The 16,831-nt window shown below is 48.3% G+C and overlaps 1 protein-coding gene across 1 annotated transcript in view; it reads right to left on the bottom strand.

Moving 5' to 3' along the window:
- ABCA4 (ATP binding cassette subfamily A member 4) overlaps positions 1-15,933 on the bottom strand; it is a 131,758-nt gene extending 115,825 nt beyond the window's left edge. Inside the window, exons 1-4 of the mRNA XM_049616790.1 lie at positions 15,521-15,933; positions 6,824-6,917; positions 5,647-5,788; positions 3,627-3,766 (exon numbers count right to left, since the gene is read on the bottom strand). Coding sequence (XP_049472747.1) covers positions 3,627-3,766; positions 5,647-5,788; positions 6,824-6,917; positions 15,521-15,586 — 442 coding nt within the window. The 5' untranslated portion in view covers positions 15,587-15,933. The remainder of the gene's footprint in view (positions 1-3,626; positions 3,767-5,646; positions 5,789-6,823; positions 6,918-15,520) is intronic.
- Positions 15,934-16,831: the final 898 nt, after the last annotated feature.

Raw genomic sequence — 16,831 nt, 5'->3', positions numbered from 1 at the left:
AACTGGGTCAGGGGCACCCGGCCCCAAGACTCCCCTCCACAGCAGCCTCTCAGACGTTGTGCCACCAGGGAGTCCAGTCTCCCCACCTTCCCCATAGGAAAAGCCCAAAGGCTTCAGGGGAACTGGAATACAAGAGGGAACCCTTCTGGGAGCAGGAGGGGTCTGAAAGGTGCTGCTCTATTTTATTCTTGCCTTCCCCTTTCCCTGCTAACGTGAGTCATGTCGTCTTCCAAACTCTGCTTCCTTTCTTCCTTCCCCTGAACCCCACCTCAGTTGTTCTTTCTCCCAATCACTTCTTCACCTATAGCATTATGTCATAGACTGGCTTAGTGACACCCCCAACACACACACACACACACACACACACACACACACATCTCTGGAGAGTAGAGGACTATAGACCCTGCTTTCATGATACCCCTCATCATACCTAGCAGTGCTGGGCACACAGCTGTAAGCCCTTGAAGTCACCTCTCTCTGACACCCAGCATGAGAGCCTGACATGGAATTAGGGCCTCGATAAATGCCTGTGGAGTGACAGGAGGCACCCAATAAATACCTATTGTCGGGACCTGAGATTAGGGACCCCATCAGACTGTTGATCAATTCGTTATTCTTTAACTAACTCACCTGAACTTACATACAAATATCTTGCTTGGAGAGGGTAGCCATTCCCCCTCACCCCAGGTGACTGGGTTGCTGTGGCCCCAGGGAGAAGGGGCAGGAGTGTGCTGGTTCCACACACCTGCAGAGGGGTGGGGGCCACCCTGTAGGGAGAGTGTGGGGCCCAAAATGTAAGAGGTGGCTGATACCAGACAGAAGCTCTACCAGACTCCTGAGGGAGAAATGTGAACTGGGGGCCTGAGGAAAGAAAAATAAATTTTGTTTAAAATGTGGTTCTTCTTGTTCTCTTCCCTGGGAAGAGGCTGGGGGAGGGGGATGCTGAGGCCCATGGAGCTGAGGGGAGCTGAGGGTTGGGGTGGGAGAGAAGCAAGGAGAATGTGTAGGGCTCATGGGAAGAAGGTGTTTGAAGATGATTGAGAGACCACAGAGCTTGCTTGGGGGTGAGAGGGGAGGGGGCTTCATGTCTGGTGTTTTACCATTAATCCTCCCCTGCTGAGAATGCTGCACTACAGGTTTGCTAGGAAAAGAAAAGGCCGCCTGGGTCAACCATCGGCATACTTTCCCAGGTGACTGGGAACTGACAGGCAAAAGCACATACCAACGATAGCCGCCCACCTCGCTCTCAAAGGCTTTACCATCCAATGGAGCTTTGGGTTGAGGACAAATGTTCACAGTGAGCAAGGTCCCCAAGTGACCCTAGAATGGACCCTAAAGTAGTCTGCCATGCTGATGGTGGACCCCAGTCCCTGGCCTAGAATTCCTTCAGAGACTTTGGGGATGGTCCCCTCTCACGGCCACCAAGGTCAGGGGTTCCGTGAAATCTTTGCTTCCAGCCCCCAAATTCCTTTGGGCAGCCTTGGCTGACCCTGTCTCCCCAGAACGCCAAAACTGCTCTCAATTAGAGAATTTCCCTCACAGCCTGGAGGCCTGCAGAAGGAACCACCTGTATGCCAACTCAAAAGTAGGCCCGTGTTGGGGTTAGCAAGTAGTGACTTTGGTTCTCATGTACACACTGTAAAGACCACAGAGAAATTGTGGTTTGAAATGACTTCCTTTACATTTCCTCCCAGCTGGACTCCATCTGACAATCAGATACCGAAACGAATGTCTGCCTCCTTCCAGATCCCACTGGATGAATGGGGTGGACAATCACTCCAGCGGTTGGACAGTCCATGTTCTCATCTGCTTCTTTAATTCTGGGCAAAAGTGTTCTCTGGTTGCTGCCTCTCCCCCTTTTTTTCTTACCATTAAAATGTTGATTTTACTCACACCTTACTTAGCTTGAGCTAAGTAAACTCTTCTATCCAGAGCAGCAAAGAAGGTAGTGTTTATAATCTGGTTTGTAGAAAGTTACTACACAAAGAACATATGTCACTATTTTTGAAAGAATTAAAATGTAATGAAGTAATCTTAACATGCCATCTGAACATGCCCCTGTCCTTCATTGCTCCAATAGGCAGAGGAAGGAGAAGGTGGCCCGGTGGGAATTCTCCTAAAAGAACTTTCCCCTCCTGACTGTCCTGAGCTCTGGAAGCCCGCCTGCTTCCCTCCACCGCCCTCCCCAGGTTATGGTCACTGTTCTCTCAGTCCTGGGAGCCCTCGGGGTGACCACCCACTCTGATCTGTGTGTCGAGCTGCATGGGTGAGGAGCCCCAGAGGGCTGATGTGTGCCATTCTCCCGCTCGTCTTGTTTGGAACCCTGAGCAGGAGCTGTTCTATCCAGCCACTCCTATCCCCTTGGTAGACCCTTGCTTGTCCCTGTCATCCTCTAAGGTCATCCCGAGAGTCACTGCCCCCCATCCCTATCCCAGGAACATAGGATGATCCAGCATCTCCAAACCTCTTCCGTCCCAGCCTCTGAGCCACATCCCTTAACAGTTCCCGCACTGGCAGCCTTTTCTCTGCCTGCAGAACTGTAAAGACTGGATTTCTGTCAAGGCTTGCTCCCTCCCTGATGCTCATTTGCTCTCCTGGGGGCAGGTGGGAAGGGGGATAGGGTTCCAGCTGGTGCTCAGGCCTCTGCCATATCCAGCTCTCACTGTTTCTGAGCCCAGGTGGCTCTCCTACCCTGATGCCCGGCTCCTCTATTCGCCCGCACAAACTCAGTGACCCAATGGCCTGGCCTCTCTTTCCCTCAACCTCCCCATCGCCTACCTTCGCCTCTGCTCTACTTCAGCCACCATGGCCACCCCCAGGGGCTCGTTCTCATTGCTCCTGCCTGCTGTGGAAATCCTGAATCCACATAGCTCACTCTTTGAAGTCATCAAGCCTTCCATCCTGCTCAGTTCCCCAGTCCTTAAACAGGATCATGGAACTTCAGGAGACCTCTATTCCTTTGTACCCCCATTTCCTCCCGGCCATTTCAGCACTTCTGGCATCCCATCATCCATCCGTATACAGCCTGGACCCGATGCATGTCTTCCAGTCACTGCCCTCAACCGCTTGCCTCCTGGACTTTCTGCAGCACCTCCCTGTATCCCCCCAGGGCTGTATCACCCACCTATGCACCTGCTCTGCCTCAGGGTCTGGGATGCTGAATATCCCTGGAAGAAATGGAATGATCGTATATATTTATGCCACAATACACATATGCACTCTGACCTCCCTGGCCCGTTACTTGGCATTGCTTCCACACATCTTTGGCTAGCTTGCTCTCTAGTGCTCTATGAAAACAGTTCCACACCTTTCCTTTTACCTCTTTCTTCCTGCTTCCACATCTAATCTAGCTTCATACTTCCCAGAGTACAACCTCTCTCGACATTTTCCTTTCTGTCTCTAGACTTACCTGGAATGAGAACTTTCCTGCCCTCTTCAATTTCCTAACTTCGAAGCTGATGGAAAGAGGAGTCCTCCCCAAGGTGAACTTCATGCCACCTCTATATCCATTCCTTCCTGCCTCCTCTAGTACCTTTTCCCATCAAATCTCCCTGCTCTTTCCTGTGCCTTCTGTCTCCCTGATGGATGAGGCAAGTGATGGTTGAGAACACGCAAGAGCAGCACACCTGCAACTCTCTCAGGGTGAGTCCGGAGGGTGTCCATGAGTTGGGAAAAAGTTTGAAGTTCTTTCCAAACATGGCCAAGGTGCTGGCTCTCTGGTGCATCCATAAGGAGTTCTTGAAAATCTCGAAACACTCGTGCCAAGCTGTAAGAAAGACAAAGCTTCATCAGGAAAGATATCGTTGTCACTTTCATAATAATAATAACACTCTTGCTATTCTTTAAGATACCACATGCTTGACCCAGCTACTACATTATGTATCCTTATCATACTGTGAAGGCCAAAGGAGAAAAGGACATTTGAACTTTGTTGTACATATAGGCTAATAGACAGAGCTGGTGAGCAATTTGTTTCGTTTTCTAGTTTTGGCAGGGCTGGGTCACCTCTCAACCCCATGCTCTGTGTGTCTTCTGTCCAGAGAAGCCTTAAGCAGGATGACATTAGAAGATATTACTGGAAGTTCTTTCCAACCATTGCCACTTCTCTGACACCTGCCCTTCCAGCCATTCATAGGCAGGGACAGCCATGCTAAATCTCCAATTCCTCCCTGCATGTGTACATGCGTGCGCGCACACACACACACACACACACCCTCTCCCATGGCTAACTGGACAACAAAATGAAGCTGAACCAATCAGCTATGTTCCCAGGAATTTGAATGGTAGTCAAGGATGCTCTTATGATTGGCCAGGGCAAGGTGCTCTGAACTAGACAACCAGAGCCAGCCTGGGCTTTGAGAAGCAGGGACATTGGTCCATGGAGAGAGGTGAATGTAGTAGATGCCCAGAGAGGGCCAGAGGGCTGAACCCTGTAGGCCCAGACAGAAGAGAGCTGGTCCCCAGCCGTCCAGTTCTTGTCCTGAGGCCTGCTTGGCTTCCCTTGACTTTGCAAGGAGGTCTAGTGTCCAAATCATATATTTGTCTCTAGAGCTTCAGCTTGCTTGAATGGGTTTCTGTGCCTTGCAAGCAAAAGAACCTTGAATAAGTCAATATTTCACCTGCAACAAGTGTGTGAAATGTGAAACCTATATTTCCTGGTTCAAATGCCAAGTACAGCTGGAGTCTGAAGCCCTTCTTCCCCAACTCCCTCAGATTATAGACACCTCTAGTGCCAGTCCACCAAAGCTCCATCTAGCCTCCACTGAGGCATCTCCAAAACTCTTCTGATCCCACCATATAACCCCATGGGATCTCTATGGTTGGGTGGGTGTTTCCTCTCACGTACCTCAGGGAGACTCAAGCTGAAGTTGTAGATTACAAGTTAAAATCTCCAGGTGGTGTTTGCAACCACGTGAGCCCAACTAAAATGTCACCTCCCTGACATTCTTAGGAAAACAGATGTTCCCTCTTCTATCTTCCTATATTCCAGGGATTAGCGAACAGATACATATTATAGGCTAACAGGCCATAAGTCTCTGTTGCAATTACTCTACTCTGCCATTGTAGGGCAAAAACAGCCATCGTTTGTTCCCAATGGGGAAGGCTACCTCTGAGCATTGGGCTGACTTGCCAAGTGCTCCTTTTCTTGAGTCAAAATACAGGTTTGTCCTAGAGGAATTATATCTGGAGCTCCTCTAAGGAAAACAACCGGAGTAACCAAATATCCTTTTCCATCTGACCTGTGTTGTTATACAAGTATAGTGAAGCCCACTTCCCAACAACCCCTTGTTGGTGTCCTTCAGATGTAAGTTGAAGATCAGCTCAGTGGGTAAAGGACAACCCTGTGAGCATTCCTGAGCCTCTGTCCATAGGACATGCTCACATTATGTTCTCCCACCTCCTGCTCTGAAAGGGAATTCCAAAGGCAGATTCTCTTTCTATGTGATTTGACTTGAAATTAGACCCCAGATGAGAGGTCATTAGCCTGGAGTCCACGACTCCCCCCAAATCATATGCACAATGTAATATTTTATGTGTGTGTCCATTTTGGGGGGATGGGGGTTTTCATCGGTTTCTCAGAAGGGTTGTTAGCTCCTCAGGTTAAGAACCAGTGCTCTCAAGATTCGGGGGAATCTCAACACTTACATGGAGTCATTATAGTTTGACACAATTCCAGGAGATTCTCCCGGGGTGGGACTTTGAAAACAAGGATTGTTCACATTGCAGAACATCCCCTGAAGCCACGGCAACATTCCTGCTGAGGGCATCGCCTTGTTGGGAAAATGGCCTTGAGGACAGGAAATGAAGACAAGGAGTTAGTCTTGGGAATCACACAGGATGCTGGTTCTAGTTGCTGGGGCCTCTGCAGGAAGGATCCTGGCCCCTCTGGTGTTTTCCTTCATTCGTCAACATTTAAGAAGCAGGAGCCTCTAATAGATGTCAGGCCCTATGCTGAGTACCAGAGACAGGCTCTCTCCTCTCAAGCTCCCAGTGTAGTGGGGAGACAGACAAATGTTCTAGTAGAGGTACGGAGGGAAGTGTGGAGGGGAACAGAGGAGGGATGGTGGAGGGATGTTAGCTCAAGATGGCTCCACAGTGTTGCTGACACTTTAGGAGGAAAGGAGGTTCATCTATTCCTTATGTTCTTATGAGCACCTACCCCAAGCATGCAAGAAGGTTGCAGGTTATGGGCTCCTTGGGGTGTAAGCAAGAGTTTGATGAACAGGAAACTGACCCAGAACTTGAGGCTTAAAACTCATGAACAATACAGTAAAAAACAAGAATAGAGGACTGAGAAGCTTTGTATTACTCCTGAGGTCTGCACGTCAGCTGCTCAGAGGGAGAAGATGTCATCCTGGCTGGAAACCATGACATAGTATAAAAGAGGCACCCACAGGCTCATTCCATGTCCCAAGGTACCTCTGGGATCCAAGAAATAATATATGACTACATGTGGCTGTACAGCATCCCTTCTCATTTTTCTCTAGCACCGTATATAACATATCCCTAGACTTGTCTCCAAAATAAACTCATTTATAATCTGCTTTTAAAACCAGTAAGAGTTTAAGTATAGGAAAAAAAAGAAAAGAACTGGCAGAAACAAAAACTAATTTCACAATTCTTCAGTAACTACATACAAGTATTTGCAAAGATGTAGGATTAAAATATTAGTTTGTATGATGCTAATGAATCTCTGTTTTTTGTACTGTAGGCATGAAATGATAAGTAGATCCAATCTGGCACCCTTAGCCCCCAAGGCTTTCCTAAACGAAAGTATTGGACCTCCAGGCTGGCCAGAGCTACCCCCCTCCATTATGCTTACATTCATGTTGGCTGTAGAGCGGGTTGACATTCCTTAACCAGATCAAGAGCAGAAATAAAGATAAAGGCCATACAAGTTCCACCACAAAGCGAATCTGGAAAAACAAAACAAAAAGAAGGAAGAGTGATGCTAAGACATTACTGGAAACACACCCAGATAAGACACACAAATCAGCACCTATCTGTGCAATAGGGTTTGGTTGTGGTCTATTTCCTAAAGGACTTCCTCCTTTTGTCGCCTCTCCCTCATTACCTCTATCCTGACATATTAGACCAATAAGACTTTTTGTCCATTTGGGTTCTGCTCTGCCTCTATTTTAGGAAACTGCATTAACAAAGATTTTCAGCAAGGACCAAGATGGGTGCTTCAGTACTTTTCAGACGTCACTGTGCACGTGAATACAGACTCTGTTCTGTAGAGGCCTACCGGGATCTCACATGTCTAACAAGCTCCCAGGTAATGATAATGCTTCGGGTAGCAAAGATTTCATTATAACCTCTCATTCTGCAGATGAGGCCCAGAGAGGGCAGGTGACCTGTGTAGTGTCAGAATAGCAGTGACAACATCTGAACCAGAATCCAGCCTCCTGTCTCCAGAACCAGTGCTCTTTCTGCATCTCTCCACTGCCCTGCCTTCTTCTAGTGCACACTAGACCTCGTGTGTATCGCCAATGAATGACCTTGCATATGAGGTCACTGAATGAATGAGCAAATGACTCCTAAGTACTGTGATCCATAGCAAGGTCAATAAAAATCTGTTTACCGACATCTTTCCTTCCACAATTTCTTGTTGCTTAAAGGAAGAAAGCAGGGCATACTATTGTGAGTTTTTACAATTCTGGCTGCTGCTAACAACACATGGTTGAAAGCCATTACTAAAATATAGGTTCAATTAGAGTTTAAGGACTTGACTCCAAAGGAAGAAGCAACTGGTTGTTTCAGCCATATTCTGTGGCATTGCACAGCCATATTCTGTTGCAGGCGTGGGACTGTGGGAGGGAAGAAGAGGAGGGGGCATGTGAATTGGGGAAATGGAATAGCAATTCTACCCAACCCCCACTCCAGAGACCTTAGGAAGGAAACTCCTAAGATCTGAAGGAGAACTTTTGCTGATGGCTAAGAATAGAGACTTAAGTATATATAGATCAGCTAGGGGTCATTTGCATGGTCTTTGACCCTTTGTCATTCCTTTCTTCTTCTTCTTTTTTTTTAAGTTTATTTATTTTGAGAGAGAGAATGAGAGAGCAAGAAAGAGCAAGGGAGGGGCAGAGAGAGAGTCCCAAGCAGATTCCACACTGGCAGCGTGTGGAGCCCAACTCAGGGCTCAAACTCATAAACCATGACATCATGACCTGAGCTGAAACCAAGAATTGGACACTTAACCAACTGAGCCACCCAGGTGCCCTGACCGTTTGCCGTTCCTTTCAAAGAAATGTACATAAGTGCTCAGCAAAGTGATAGACACCACAGCAGGTACTCAGTGAATATTTGTTCCTTTCCTGCTAGTAGAGTATGCTGGCTATGGAACTATTGCAAATTGTAACATAAATCAGTGCAGGGGAAAGGATAATGCATTGAAGAAAAAACAAAACATGCATAGGGCAGGTGGTTGCAGTTGGAACTTATTTTTTTAAGTTTATTTTTAGAGAGAGAGTGCACTTGGGTGTGCATGAGCCCACAAGTGGTGGGGGGCACAGAGAGAGGGAGAAGGAGAATCCCAAGCAGGTTCTGTGGTTTGTGCAGAGCCCAGAGCCTGACTTGGAGTTCTGTCTCATGAACCCTGAGATCACGACCTGAACCGAAATCAAGAGTCAGATGCTCAACCAATTGAGCCACCCAGGTGCCTCAAGGTTATAACTTTTTACTCAATGTTTTATTCAAAATATGTCTAGGGAAGATATGTTAGAGGAAACACACCAAAATATTATTATATATGATATAAATTTTCCTTAAGACACTCACTTTTCAGGGCTCCCCGTACACATTTTTCTATAAGATGGCAAAGCATCGAAATTGGCCAATTCCCATCCAGTGTTACAAAGACTGACCCCATTGGATAACCATTGGAATGTTGGCAGTTCCCCTAGGGCAAGCAAACCAAAGGAGGAGGGTATTGAGCCTCTTCCCCAGGGACCCTATCTCACTGTTAACACCCTCCCCAGCACAGCTGTTCCCACAGCACCCTGCACTCCCCTTATCACTCATTGTAAATCAGAGTCCTTACTCCTTCATGGAAATGGAACCCTCACTGGTTACGAGCTTCCTAAGGGCAGGGGCCGTGTCTATCCTTGTCACTACTTTGATTCCACACCCGACACAGGGCCAGCTTCATGATAGGTTCCCCATAAGTATGGAATGAACGAACCTTTGCTGAGACTGGTCTAGGAGGTTCCTGGAGGAGGTGGAGGTGACACAGAGGCTCAAGTCACCAACACTTTGCAGATTTAACAAACTGCACCCCCCGAGGCATGTTCTGTACACTGGCTCCATGCCTTCTATCCTAGGTCCTTCTGTCAATGAGTAAGACCGGGAAGCAAGTCTGGCAAGATAACCATGTGAGTGACAAGTACGAGCAATGAAACCGGAAGTTGTTCCTGGTGTCTTCACCAAGGAAGCGAGACAACTAGCCCAGATTCCACACATCAGATTCTTCCCCTTAAGACAATTGCTTGCAACCTTGGCTTTCTTCCAAGTCAGTCAGCTTCCTTCCAGGTAGCAATGTCTATCCGGAGTAGTCTGGTATGTGAGACATTTGGGAATGGGAAGATCTGGGATAAGAATCACTTTGGGGCTTGTTTCATCACTGAATCTCAGTTTTCTCATCTGTGAAATGAGACCGTTTCGTCCTTCAGCATACACAAAGAGTTGAGAGTGTCAGTACTGAGGTTTTTATCCAGCTCTGCTCCCTATTAGCTGTATGACTTTGGGTAACCCATTCAATCTCTCCATGTCTCAGGACTTCATCTGTAAAATGGGGGCTGATACCAGGGCCTCCCCCCCCCCCCCCCCCCGCCCAGAGTGGATGAGAGGAGGAAGTGAATGTGAAACACCTAAAGCCGAATCGGGTACAAGGTAACATTCAATAGACACATATCATTTATTATTGACCCTCACTTTCACAGAGATCACAGGGACGCTGTAGGTCACAGCACATTGTAAAGGCTAAAGAGCAAAGAGATCTCATTTACTTTTTACCTGTGAGGTCTTAGGTCTGCCCTCCACTCACATTCAGGTCCCCTCTCTTTCTCCCTTTCTGGATTCAGAACTGTTCATTTGCTGGTTTGGAAACATGGGCTTCTTGAGTTACTGACCACCCACTGTCCCTTGCTCCATCTCTTAGAGGGGCTTGCACCAGGGGAGGGATGGGCCAGCCTGGCCTACCCGTCCATGGATAAAATTCCCAAACCCAAGCTAGCACACACACACATCCCTTCCAGTGTTTGTCACACACGTTCTCTCCTCTCCTCACTCACTCCTTGTATTTTTGAAGTATCTGGTCTTTGCAGGACATTGTGATTTGAAGTCCCCCATCCCCCCACCCCCACGCCAAGTGGGAGACCAGATCAGAATTCTCCTTTTCCTCCTTCATTCTTTGCCTGGCCTAGGACTAGTGTGGCTCTGCAGGTGTTCCTCTCCACCGTATCTCGGAGTTAGGGCTGCTGTTGTCTGCCCCCCACCCCCTCTTGACCACCTTCTTTCAAGGCAGGTCCCAGGTGGCTGCCAGCTGGAATCAGGTGGGGAGCTCAGGCTGTGCCCCACATCAATTACACCGGACATCAGGTTGGTTTTTGTTTGTTTGTTTTTAACACTTCTCAGGTAATTCCAATTGTGCAGCTGGGTCTGAGAACCACCAGCACAGGTAGAGCTTGGTAAATGAAAAACGTCTGTTGAGAGGTCAGTGCTATTGTTCTAACTCTGCGACGTTTGTCTTGGAGGGGCCGCATTTCACACTCCCTCCTGCACAAAGACCACTGGCAATTCTTTTCCAGATGGGCAGGTCCTCACAACAACCTCTCCCCATGGTCCCCACCCCAGTCATGCTCAGCATCCCCACCCCAAAGCGGCATCCTTGTCCTTGATACTCAACTGTGCGCAGGCATACCCCAGGGAGAAATTCCACAGCGTAATTAAAAACATGTTTTGAAGGCGGCTCTGACTCCCCCAACCCTTTCCCTTTAAACATGTCTGTAACTTTAATTAAGCCCAGCCAAGGCTCAGAAGGGGCCGGTGGAAATTTTTTTTTTCCCCTAACTGGTATTTCCTTGTTCTCTCTCTCTCTCCTTTTTTTTTCTTCCCCTCTCTTTATAGCTCAGTCTACATGGGGGAGGAGGGGTTGCAAGGAAGGGCAGAATTGTGCTTGTTGTTTTAAATCTCCGCCAGCTAGATTTCCTTCCCTCCTAGTCTGTTTCCAATTTAAAGGTGGGTAGCCAAGGCTTGAAATGAACTGCTTGATTCTCCCTTCTGCACCAACAACCCAGCCAGGATTCTTAGCCTGGATGAATCTACCCTGGGACCTGGGCAGGCTTGCAGCGGGCTGCCCACCCTCCCTGCACCTGCCAGGTTCTCCTTGCCTATTGCTGGGCCTGGAACCAAAGGCCACAGGCCTAGCAGGTGCCCAGGTCATAATAACCCCCCCTACTCTCATGAGTCCTCAGGCCTCCCCAAATATCCTGCTCTGACATGGAAGCTGGGACAAGGGGAGAACACCAAGGAGGCCTTGCACCGGGAGCTCTCAGGGGCAGGAAACACACCCAGTGATCTTTATAAACCTGGCACAGTGCCTGGCCCGTAGCAGATACGGGCGGGTGTTTATTTGTCTGGGGCAGTGGGGAGAGCTCTCGTCATTGGAAGTGCATGTTCTAGGGCTAGGCTTGAGAAGTCTTCTCTCACGCTCTCCAAACCCCATTTCTCTTCTGAGCGCCCGGAGCTCATCCTCACCTCCCACCCCACGCTTCCTTCTACTCCACTGTTGCGCGCACTATTCTGTCGGTAATTTTGTGCAGGTGTGAGCTCCCACCGGGCTCCAAATTCCATGAGAGCAGGGGCTGTGTCTGACTCACTGGGCTGTGCTGGATGTATAGGGTGATCATACAGCCCAGTTTGCCAGGTTAAGTGTTAGTTTCCATTTATTGCCCTGGTGCCATTGCTCCTAGTACCTCCTTTCACTTTCAGAACTGCCCCAGTTTGGATAATAAATTAGATGGCCACCCTATCTTTGTGGTCTCCATGACCACAGTGTGGGGTCACGGCCATATCTGCCTGTCCTGAAGTCCCAGGACCAGTCCCACCCGTCACTAACCTCTGAAGCCTCATTGACCTCATCAGTACCTGTGGAGACACCAGTGGTATCTCTCCCATGGAGCTGAGGTGACACTACAGTGCCAGGCACTTGGTAATACTTGATACATGTTAACGGAGGAAGAAAATTTTTAAAAAGGGGTGGGAGGAAAGCCCGGATCTAAAGATTTTCATCTTCTTCCGTCAGAGGTTGGGAGAAGAGGAATGGGGACATTTGATACCTGTTTTGCTGTTGCTCACAATAGTAAACACCCAAAGACCACGGACGTTTGAGCAAGTAAAAACCTGGGAGCTGAGTTGCGGGCTAGGTGTGTTGTACTTTCCTTACAGTCACTATTTGTAGAGGCAAAAGCTTCCAGAAGAACCAAAAGCTTAGGGAAGGAGCCACAGACCCCTGTCAGGGCTGCAGGGGGCTGTGGAAGATGCCCCCATCTTCCTCAGACATCCTGGAAATTCCTGGAATATGGTAACATTGGGAAGTCGGCTGGAGGCATACCGGGCAGAGATCTCAAATTCCAGGCCATCGGGATGACACCAAATGAATGTCAGCCCAGACTGGGTCTAGTCTTAGGAGATTCCCCCAGTCAAGGTTCTCAGCCCAGCTGGTCCTATCTCACCACAGAGAGGCTGGCCAGGTGTTCCTCTGCGGAGAACACCATGAGAAAGACAGAGTCCCCGAACAGGGGACACCCACCAACATCAGGGAAAGGGAGCAGAGGTTGAGGGACTCTGAGCCAAATCCCGTCTTTAAAAATAGGGTCGTTCTCTGTAATAGCAGCATGCCTGACACAGAAATAGAATCATTTCAGCAGGTAAAGTCCTCAAGCATATTGTCTGAAGGCCACAAAGAGCACATCGCGAGTAGAATTAAGTGATATTCTTAATTTCTTCAGGAAACGAGATAAAGAAAACAGTTGCTGATTGGGTTTTCCTTGGCATTTCACAGATGGTGAACATCTTGTGGACAAAGACCATGCTTGTCTTGTTTGCCATTGCGTACCCAGCACCTGGCACAGTGCCTACTGATTAATAAGTACTGGTTGATTCAAGGAACACATTAATAAATAAATGGATTTAATAGTGAATCTTGTTTGGGGCACCTGGGTGGCTCAGTCAGTTAAGCGTCCGACTCTCCATTGCAGCTCAGGTCACGATCTCATGTTTCATGTGTCCGAGCCCTGCATCAGGCTCTGCTCTGGCAGTGAGGAGCCTGCTTGTGATTCTCTGTCTCCCTCTCTCTCTCTGCCCCTCCCTCACTAGTGTGCACTCTCTCTCAAAAATAAATAAATAAATAAATAAATAAATAAATAAATAAATAAATAAACTTAAAAAAATAGTGAGTCTTGGGGCACCTGGGTGGCTCAGCCGGTTAAGCATCCAACTTTGGCTCAGGTCATGATCTCGAGGTTCATGAGTTCAAGCCCCACGTCGGGCTCTGTGCTGACAGCTCAGAGCCTGGAGCCCGCTTCAGATTCTATGTCTCCCTCTCTCTCTGCCCCTCCCCTGTTCACGGTCTGTCTCTCTCTGTCTCTCAATAATAAATAAACGTTAAAAAAAAAATAGTGAATCTTGCTTAACTTTTGTCTATTTTCATTCTGGAAGGGAAGCTCTTGGAAGCCAGGGACTGAGTCTCTGATTACTGTTAGCACTTGGCTCCTGAGGGCAACAACTGACTTCAACACTTTGGAAAATCAGAGTTGCTTTGACAAAGGAAAGCAGCCTGAGGAGAGTGGTGTTTCCCAAATATGAGGGGATCCTAACTTGGCTTCCCTCTGCAGCCTCCCTAAGTCCTATCTAAGCCACACACACGGTAGAAAGGACCAACCACCTGTGCACATGGTTGGACTGTCTCCTTTGCTGCTTGCTCCCTTTGGGCTAGTTATTAAGCTATTGTCCCTCTGCTCCAAACCCACCTACCAGCCAGGGTCCCTCTGGGCAGGGGACCCCAGGAGCAGCCTCATTGTGCCCCTTCCTCACAGGTGTGAGTTACAGCTCTGCCAGCATCTTCTCAGTGTTTCCAAGTGCTACCAATTCCACATCCTTCCTTTGGTTCCCTCAGCACTGGGGGTGGGAGCTGTGTCCTGCAATTGCTGCCTCTATGATACCTTGCTCTCTTCCACCCACGTGGGTAGCAGCTTTGTACTTAGCTAACACCTTTTTACATTCCAGATTTTCTCTGACTGAACTCTGACCGAGACAATCACAGGTCTTCAGATGTTCTACCAGATGGCCCCTTCTTCCCTAACATTTTTTCCAACACCCAGGAAAACCCTGTGCCACCTGCATATACCCATCTCAAATCGAGGCTTGGAACAAATCCATTCTCTTCTTCCTCCCCGTCCTCCTTCCAAAGTCTCCCTGCCTTGCCTGCCTCTAGTCTGTCTAATCTCAGCTCTATCCACCCCTGGGTCCTTCCTCCTTCCTTCCTCCTCCAGCATCTTTAGTCATTTGACGTTTCCAAGACTGCAAGGCTATAGCAAAGTGCATATTTCTTTATAGTTACCTATTTACTTCACCCCTTTCCAGAAAAAAAATTAGAAGCCAGTTGGCATTTGCATGTATACCCTTGGGGTCCTCTGATCCCCTGTGGCTCTCGCCTATACTTCTCAGGGGATATCTGGCCTGTCCTACCTTTTATTGCTCTTGGTCTCAAAACACCCTTCAGGTTTCCCCAGCCAGACTGGAAGTGAGTCCAGGGTATAATCTGTGTCTTTTTCTTTTACATCCCTGGTCCAGCCCAGCCACGTATCAGCCCCTTTCACTGAAAGGGCTCAGTGAAAATCCGGGCTGGGTGATAAGCAGTTGTATCTCATTGAATCTAAGACACCATCAATTGTAAGGCACAATGTTACTTCTTGCACACTAGGAAACAAATGTGTCCAGTTAAGGTGCCAGTTGACCGCACGCTGCACCCAATGTCAGAAATGTGAAAGTGTGAAAAGCCAGTGTAACTCATAGAATCAATGAAATACAGTATCACTGTTCTGGAAAGCTCTTGGAGTGTTGTTTTCCTTTGAGCCTGTTCTTCAGGGCTTAGGATCTTCCCACACAGCAGAGTATGGATGCTCAAAGGGCTTGTGGACTGGAATGGCAGGTTTCAACACCAGGGGGTGGGGGAAGGGATGGGCAGGCTGTGGATTCACATGCAGGGAGGGCAAAAGAAGACTACAATTGACCGTGCTGGGCTGCAGGAGGAAAGGGCCCATCTCTGGACAAAGAAACATGTCTTCCTATGAAGGACACTTGTCAGAGAGGTTCACAGAGCAGCCAGCTGTTACTTCCATGCTAAATGGCAAGGAGCCCCCTGACCTCTCACCTTCCCCACCCCACCCCCACCTCACCCTCTCCACCGTTTCTTTGCTCTCCACCTCACTTTGAGACCACAGACTGCCCTTCTTACCTTTTGCCTTTTCCTCAGGGTCCAGTTCTTCCAGAGCAAAAGCTGGATCTGTCTCACAAAGCCCATGGCGGTGGCCACACGAACAGGAGATCACTCCAAGCCCTCGGTTTATGGAGGGACAGCAACAGACATACAACACCGCTCAGAGCACCTCTGTCTCGGGCCACTGTGTCCTTCTCTGGGTGATTAGAGGCTAGTTTCCCCCTTCAAAGCATAATCCCTTTTAATTCACGTAAGCCCTTTGTTGAGGAAAGCAGGCTGCCACTCTGTTGCCCCCATCTTAGGAAGGGAAGAGACACCTAAAGATAGGAATGGCTGGGCACTGAGCAAAAGGAGGTGGGGGACTTCAAGGGAAGCATAAACACATCACAAAAACATAGAGGCTATGAGAAATTAGATCTGTGCTGGGGAACTAGATTCAGTTTGTACCCCAGGCAACGGCGCCCAGGCCAAGAGCTGAGTTTGGGCTGAAATCTCACTTGTTTGTGCTGACTGAACCTTGGGCCCTGGTAGAGGGCTGCATTCAGGGAAAAGGAGTGTCTTTTTCTTTTCACGAAGGGGCCTTCAGCTCACCAGAGAGGTGAGCCATATGGGTCGGCAGAGCCCAGAGGCTGTGTACCCCATGGCTGGAGAAATTCGATCTGCAGCAAAAGGGAATGAAGGGAGCGCATAGAGAGGCAAGGCGGAGGGCATGAGTCCCAGCCATGTCCCTGTTTCCAGTTGTCCTTGGGCCACAGCTGCTCCCTAGCTTTTCTTTCAGGCTATTTAGCTGTAAGATACCCCAATCCCTCCAGTAAAATCCCCTTTTGCCTAAATTAGCTCATTTGGCTCCTATCAATTGCAGCCAGAAAGGTTCCTGCCTATTTATTTATTGTGAGTTACCTTGATCAACAAGGGGATCTGACCTGGACAGACTGACAAAGGGTCAAAGAATTTATCCGCAGCCCATTGGAATGTATCTGAATACAATTCCTGGGTAGGCACAGGATTGCAACAGCAACGCAAATAGAAAACTCAATAGAGTTGCAGTAGTTTAAAAGAGAAGAACTAGACTTCATGAGTATCTTTTAAGGAAGTCAAAGAACTCCAAAATAATCAATATTGTCAGTTCCTGTATCTATTAGGAAAAGGCTGACAATTTTTCAAAACCTGCTGAGCAAAGTGAAGGCTTCACAAGTGGGAAGATGCGTGGCAGGTTCAAAACACACCAGTCATGATACATTATCAGCTGGGACTAACCCACTTTCATAGTTGATCAAAACACTGAAAATTCTATCAACTGATTCTCCAAACACTTTGGTGGCCCATGAA

This window comes from Panthera uncia (genome assembly GCF_023721935.1).
Source record: "Panthera uncia isolate 11264 chromosome C1 unlocalized genomic scaffold, Puncia_PCG_1.0 HiC_scaffold_4, whole genome shotgun sequence".
NCBI lineage: Eukaryota > Metazoa > Chordata > Mammalia > Carnivora > Felidae > Panthera > Panthera uncia.
Note: the sequence above shows the minus strand (reverse complement) of the source record. Positions and strands in the feature narration are given on the sequence as shown.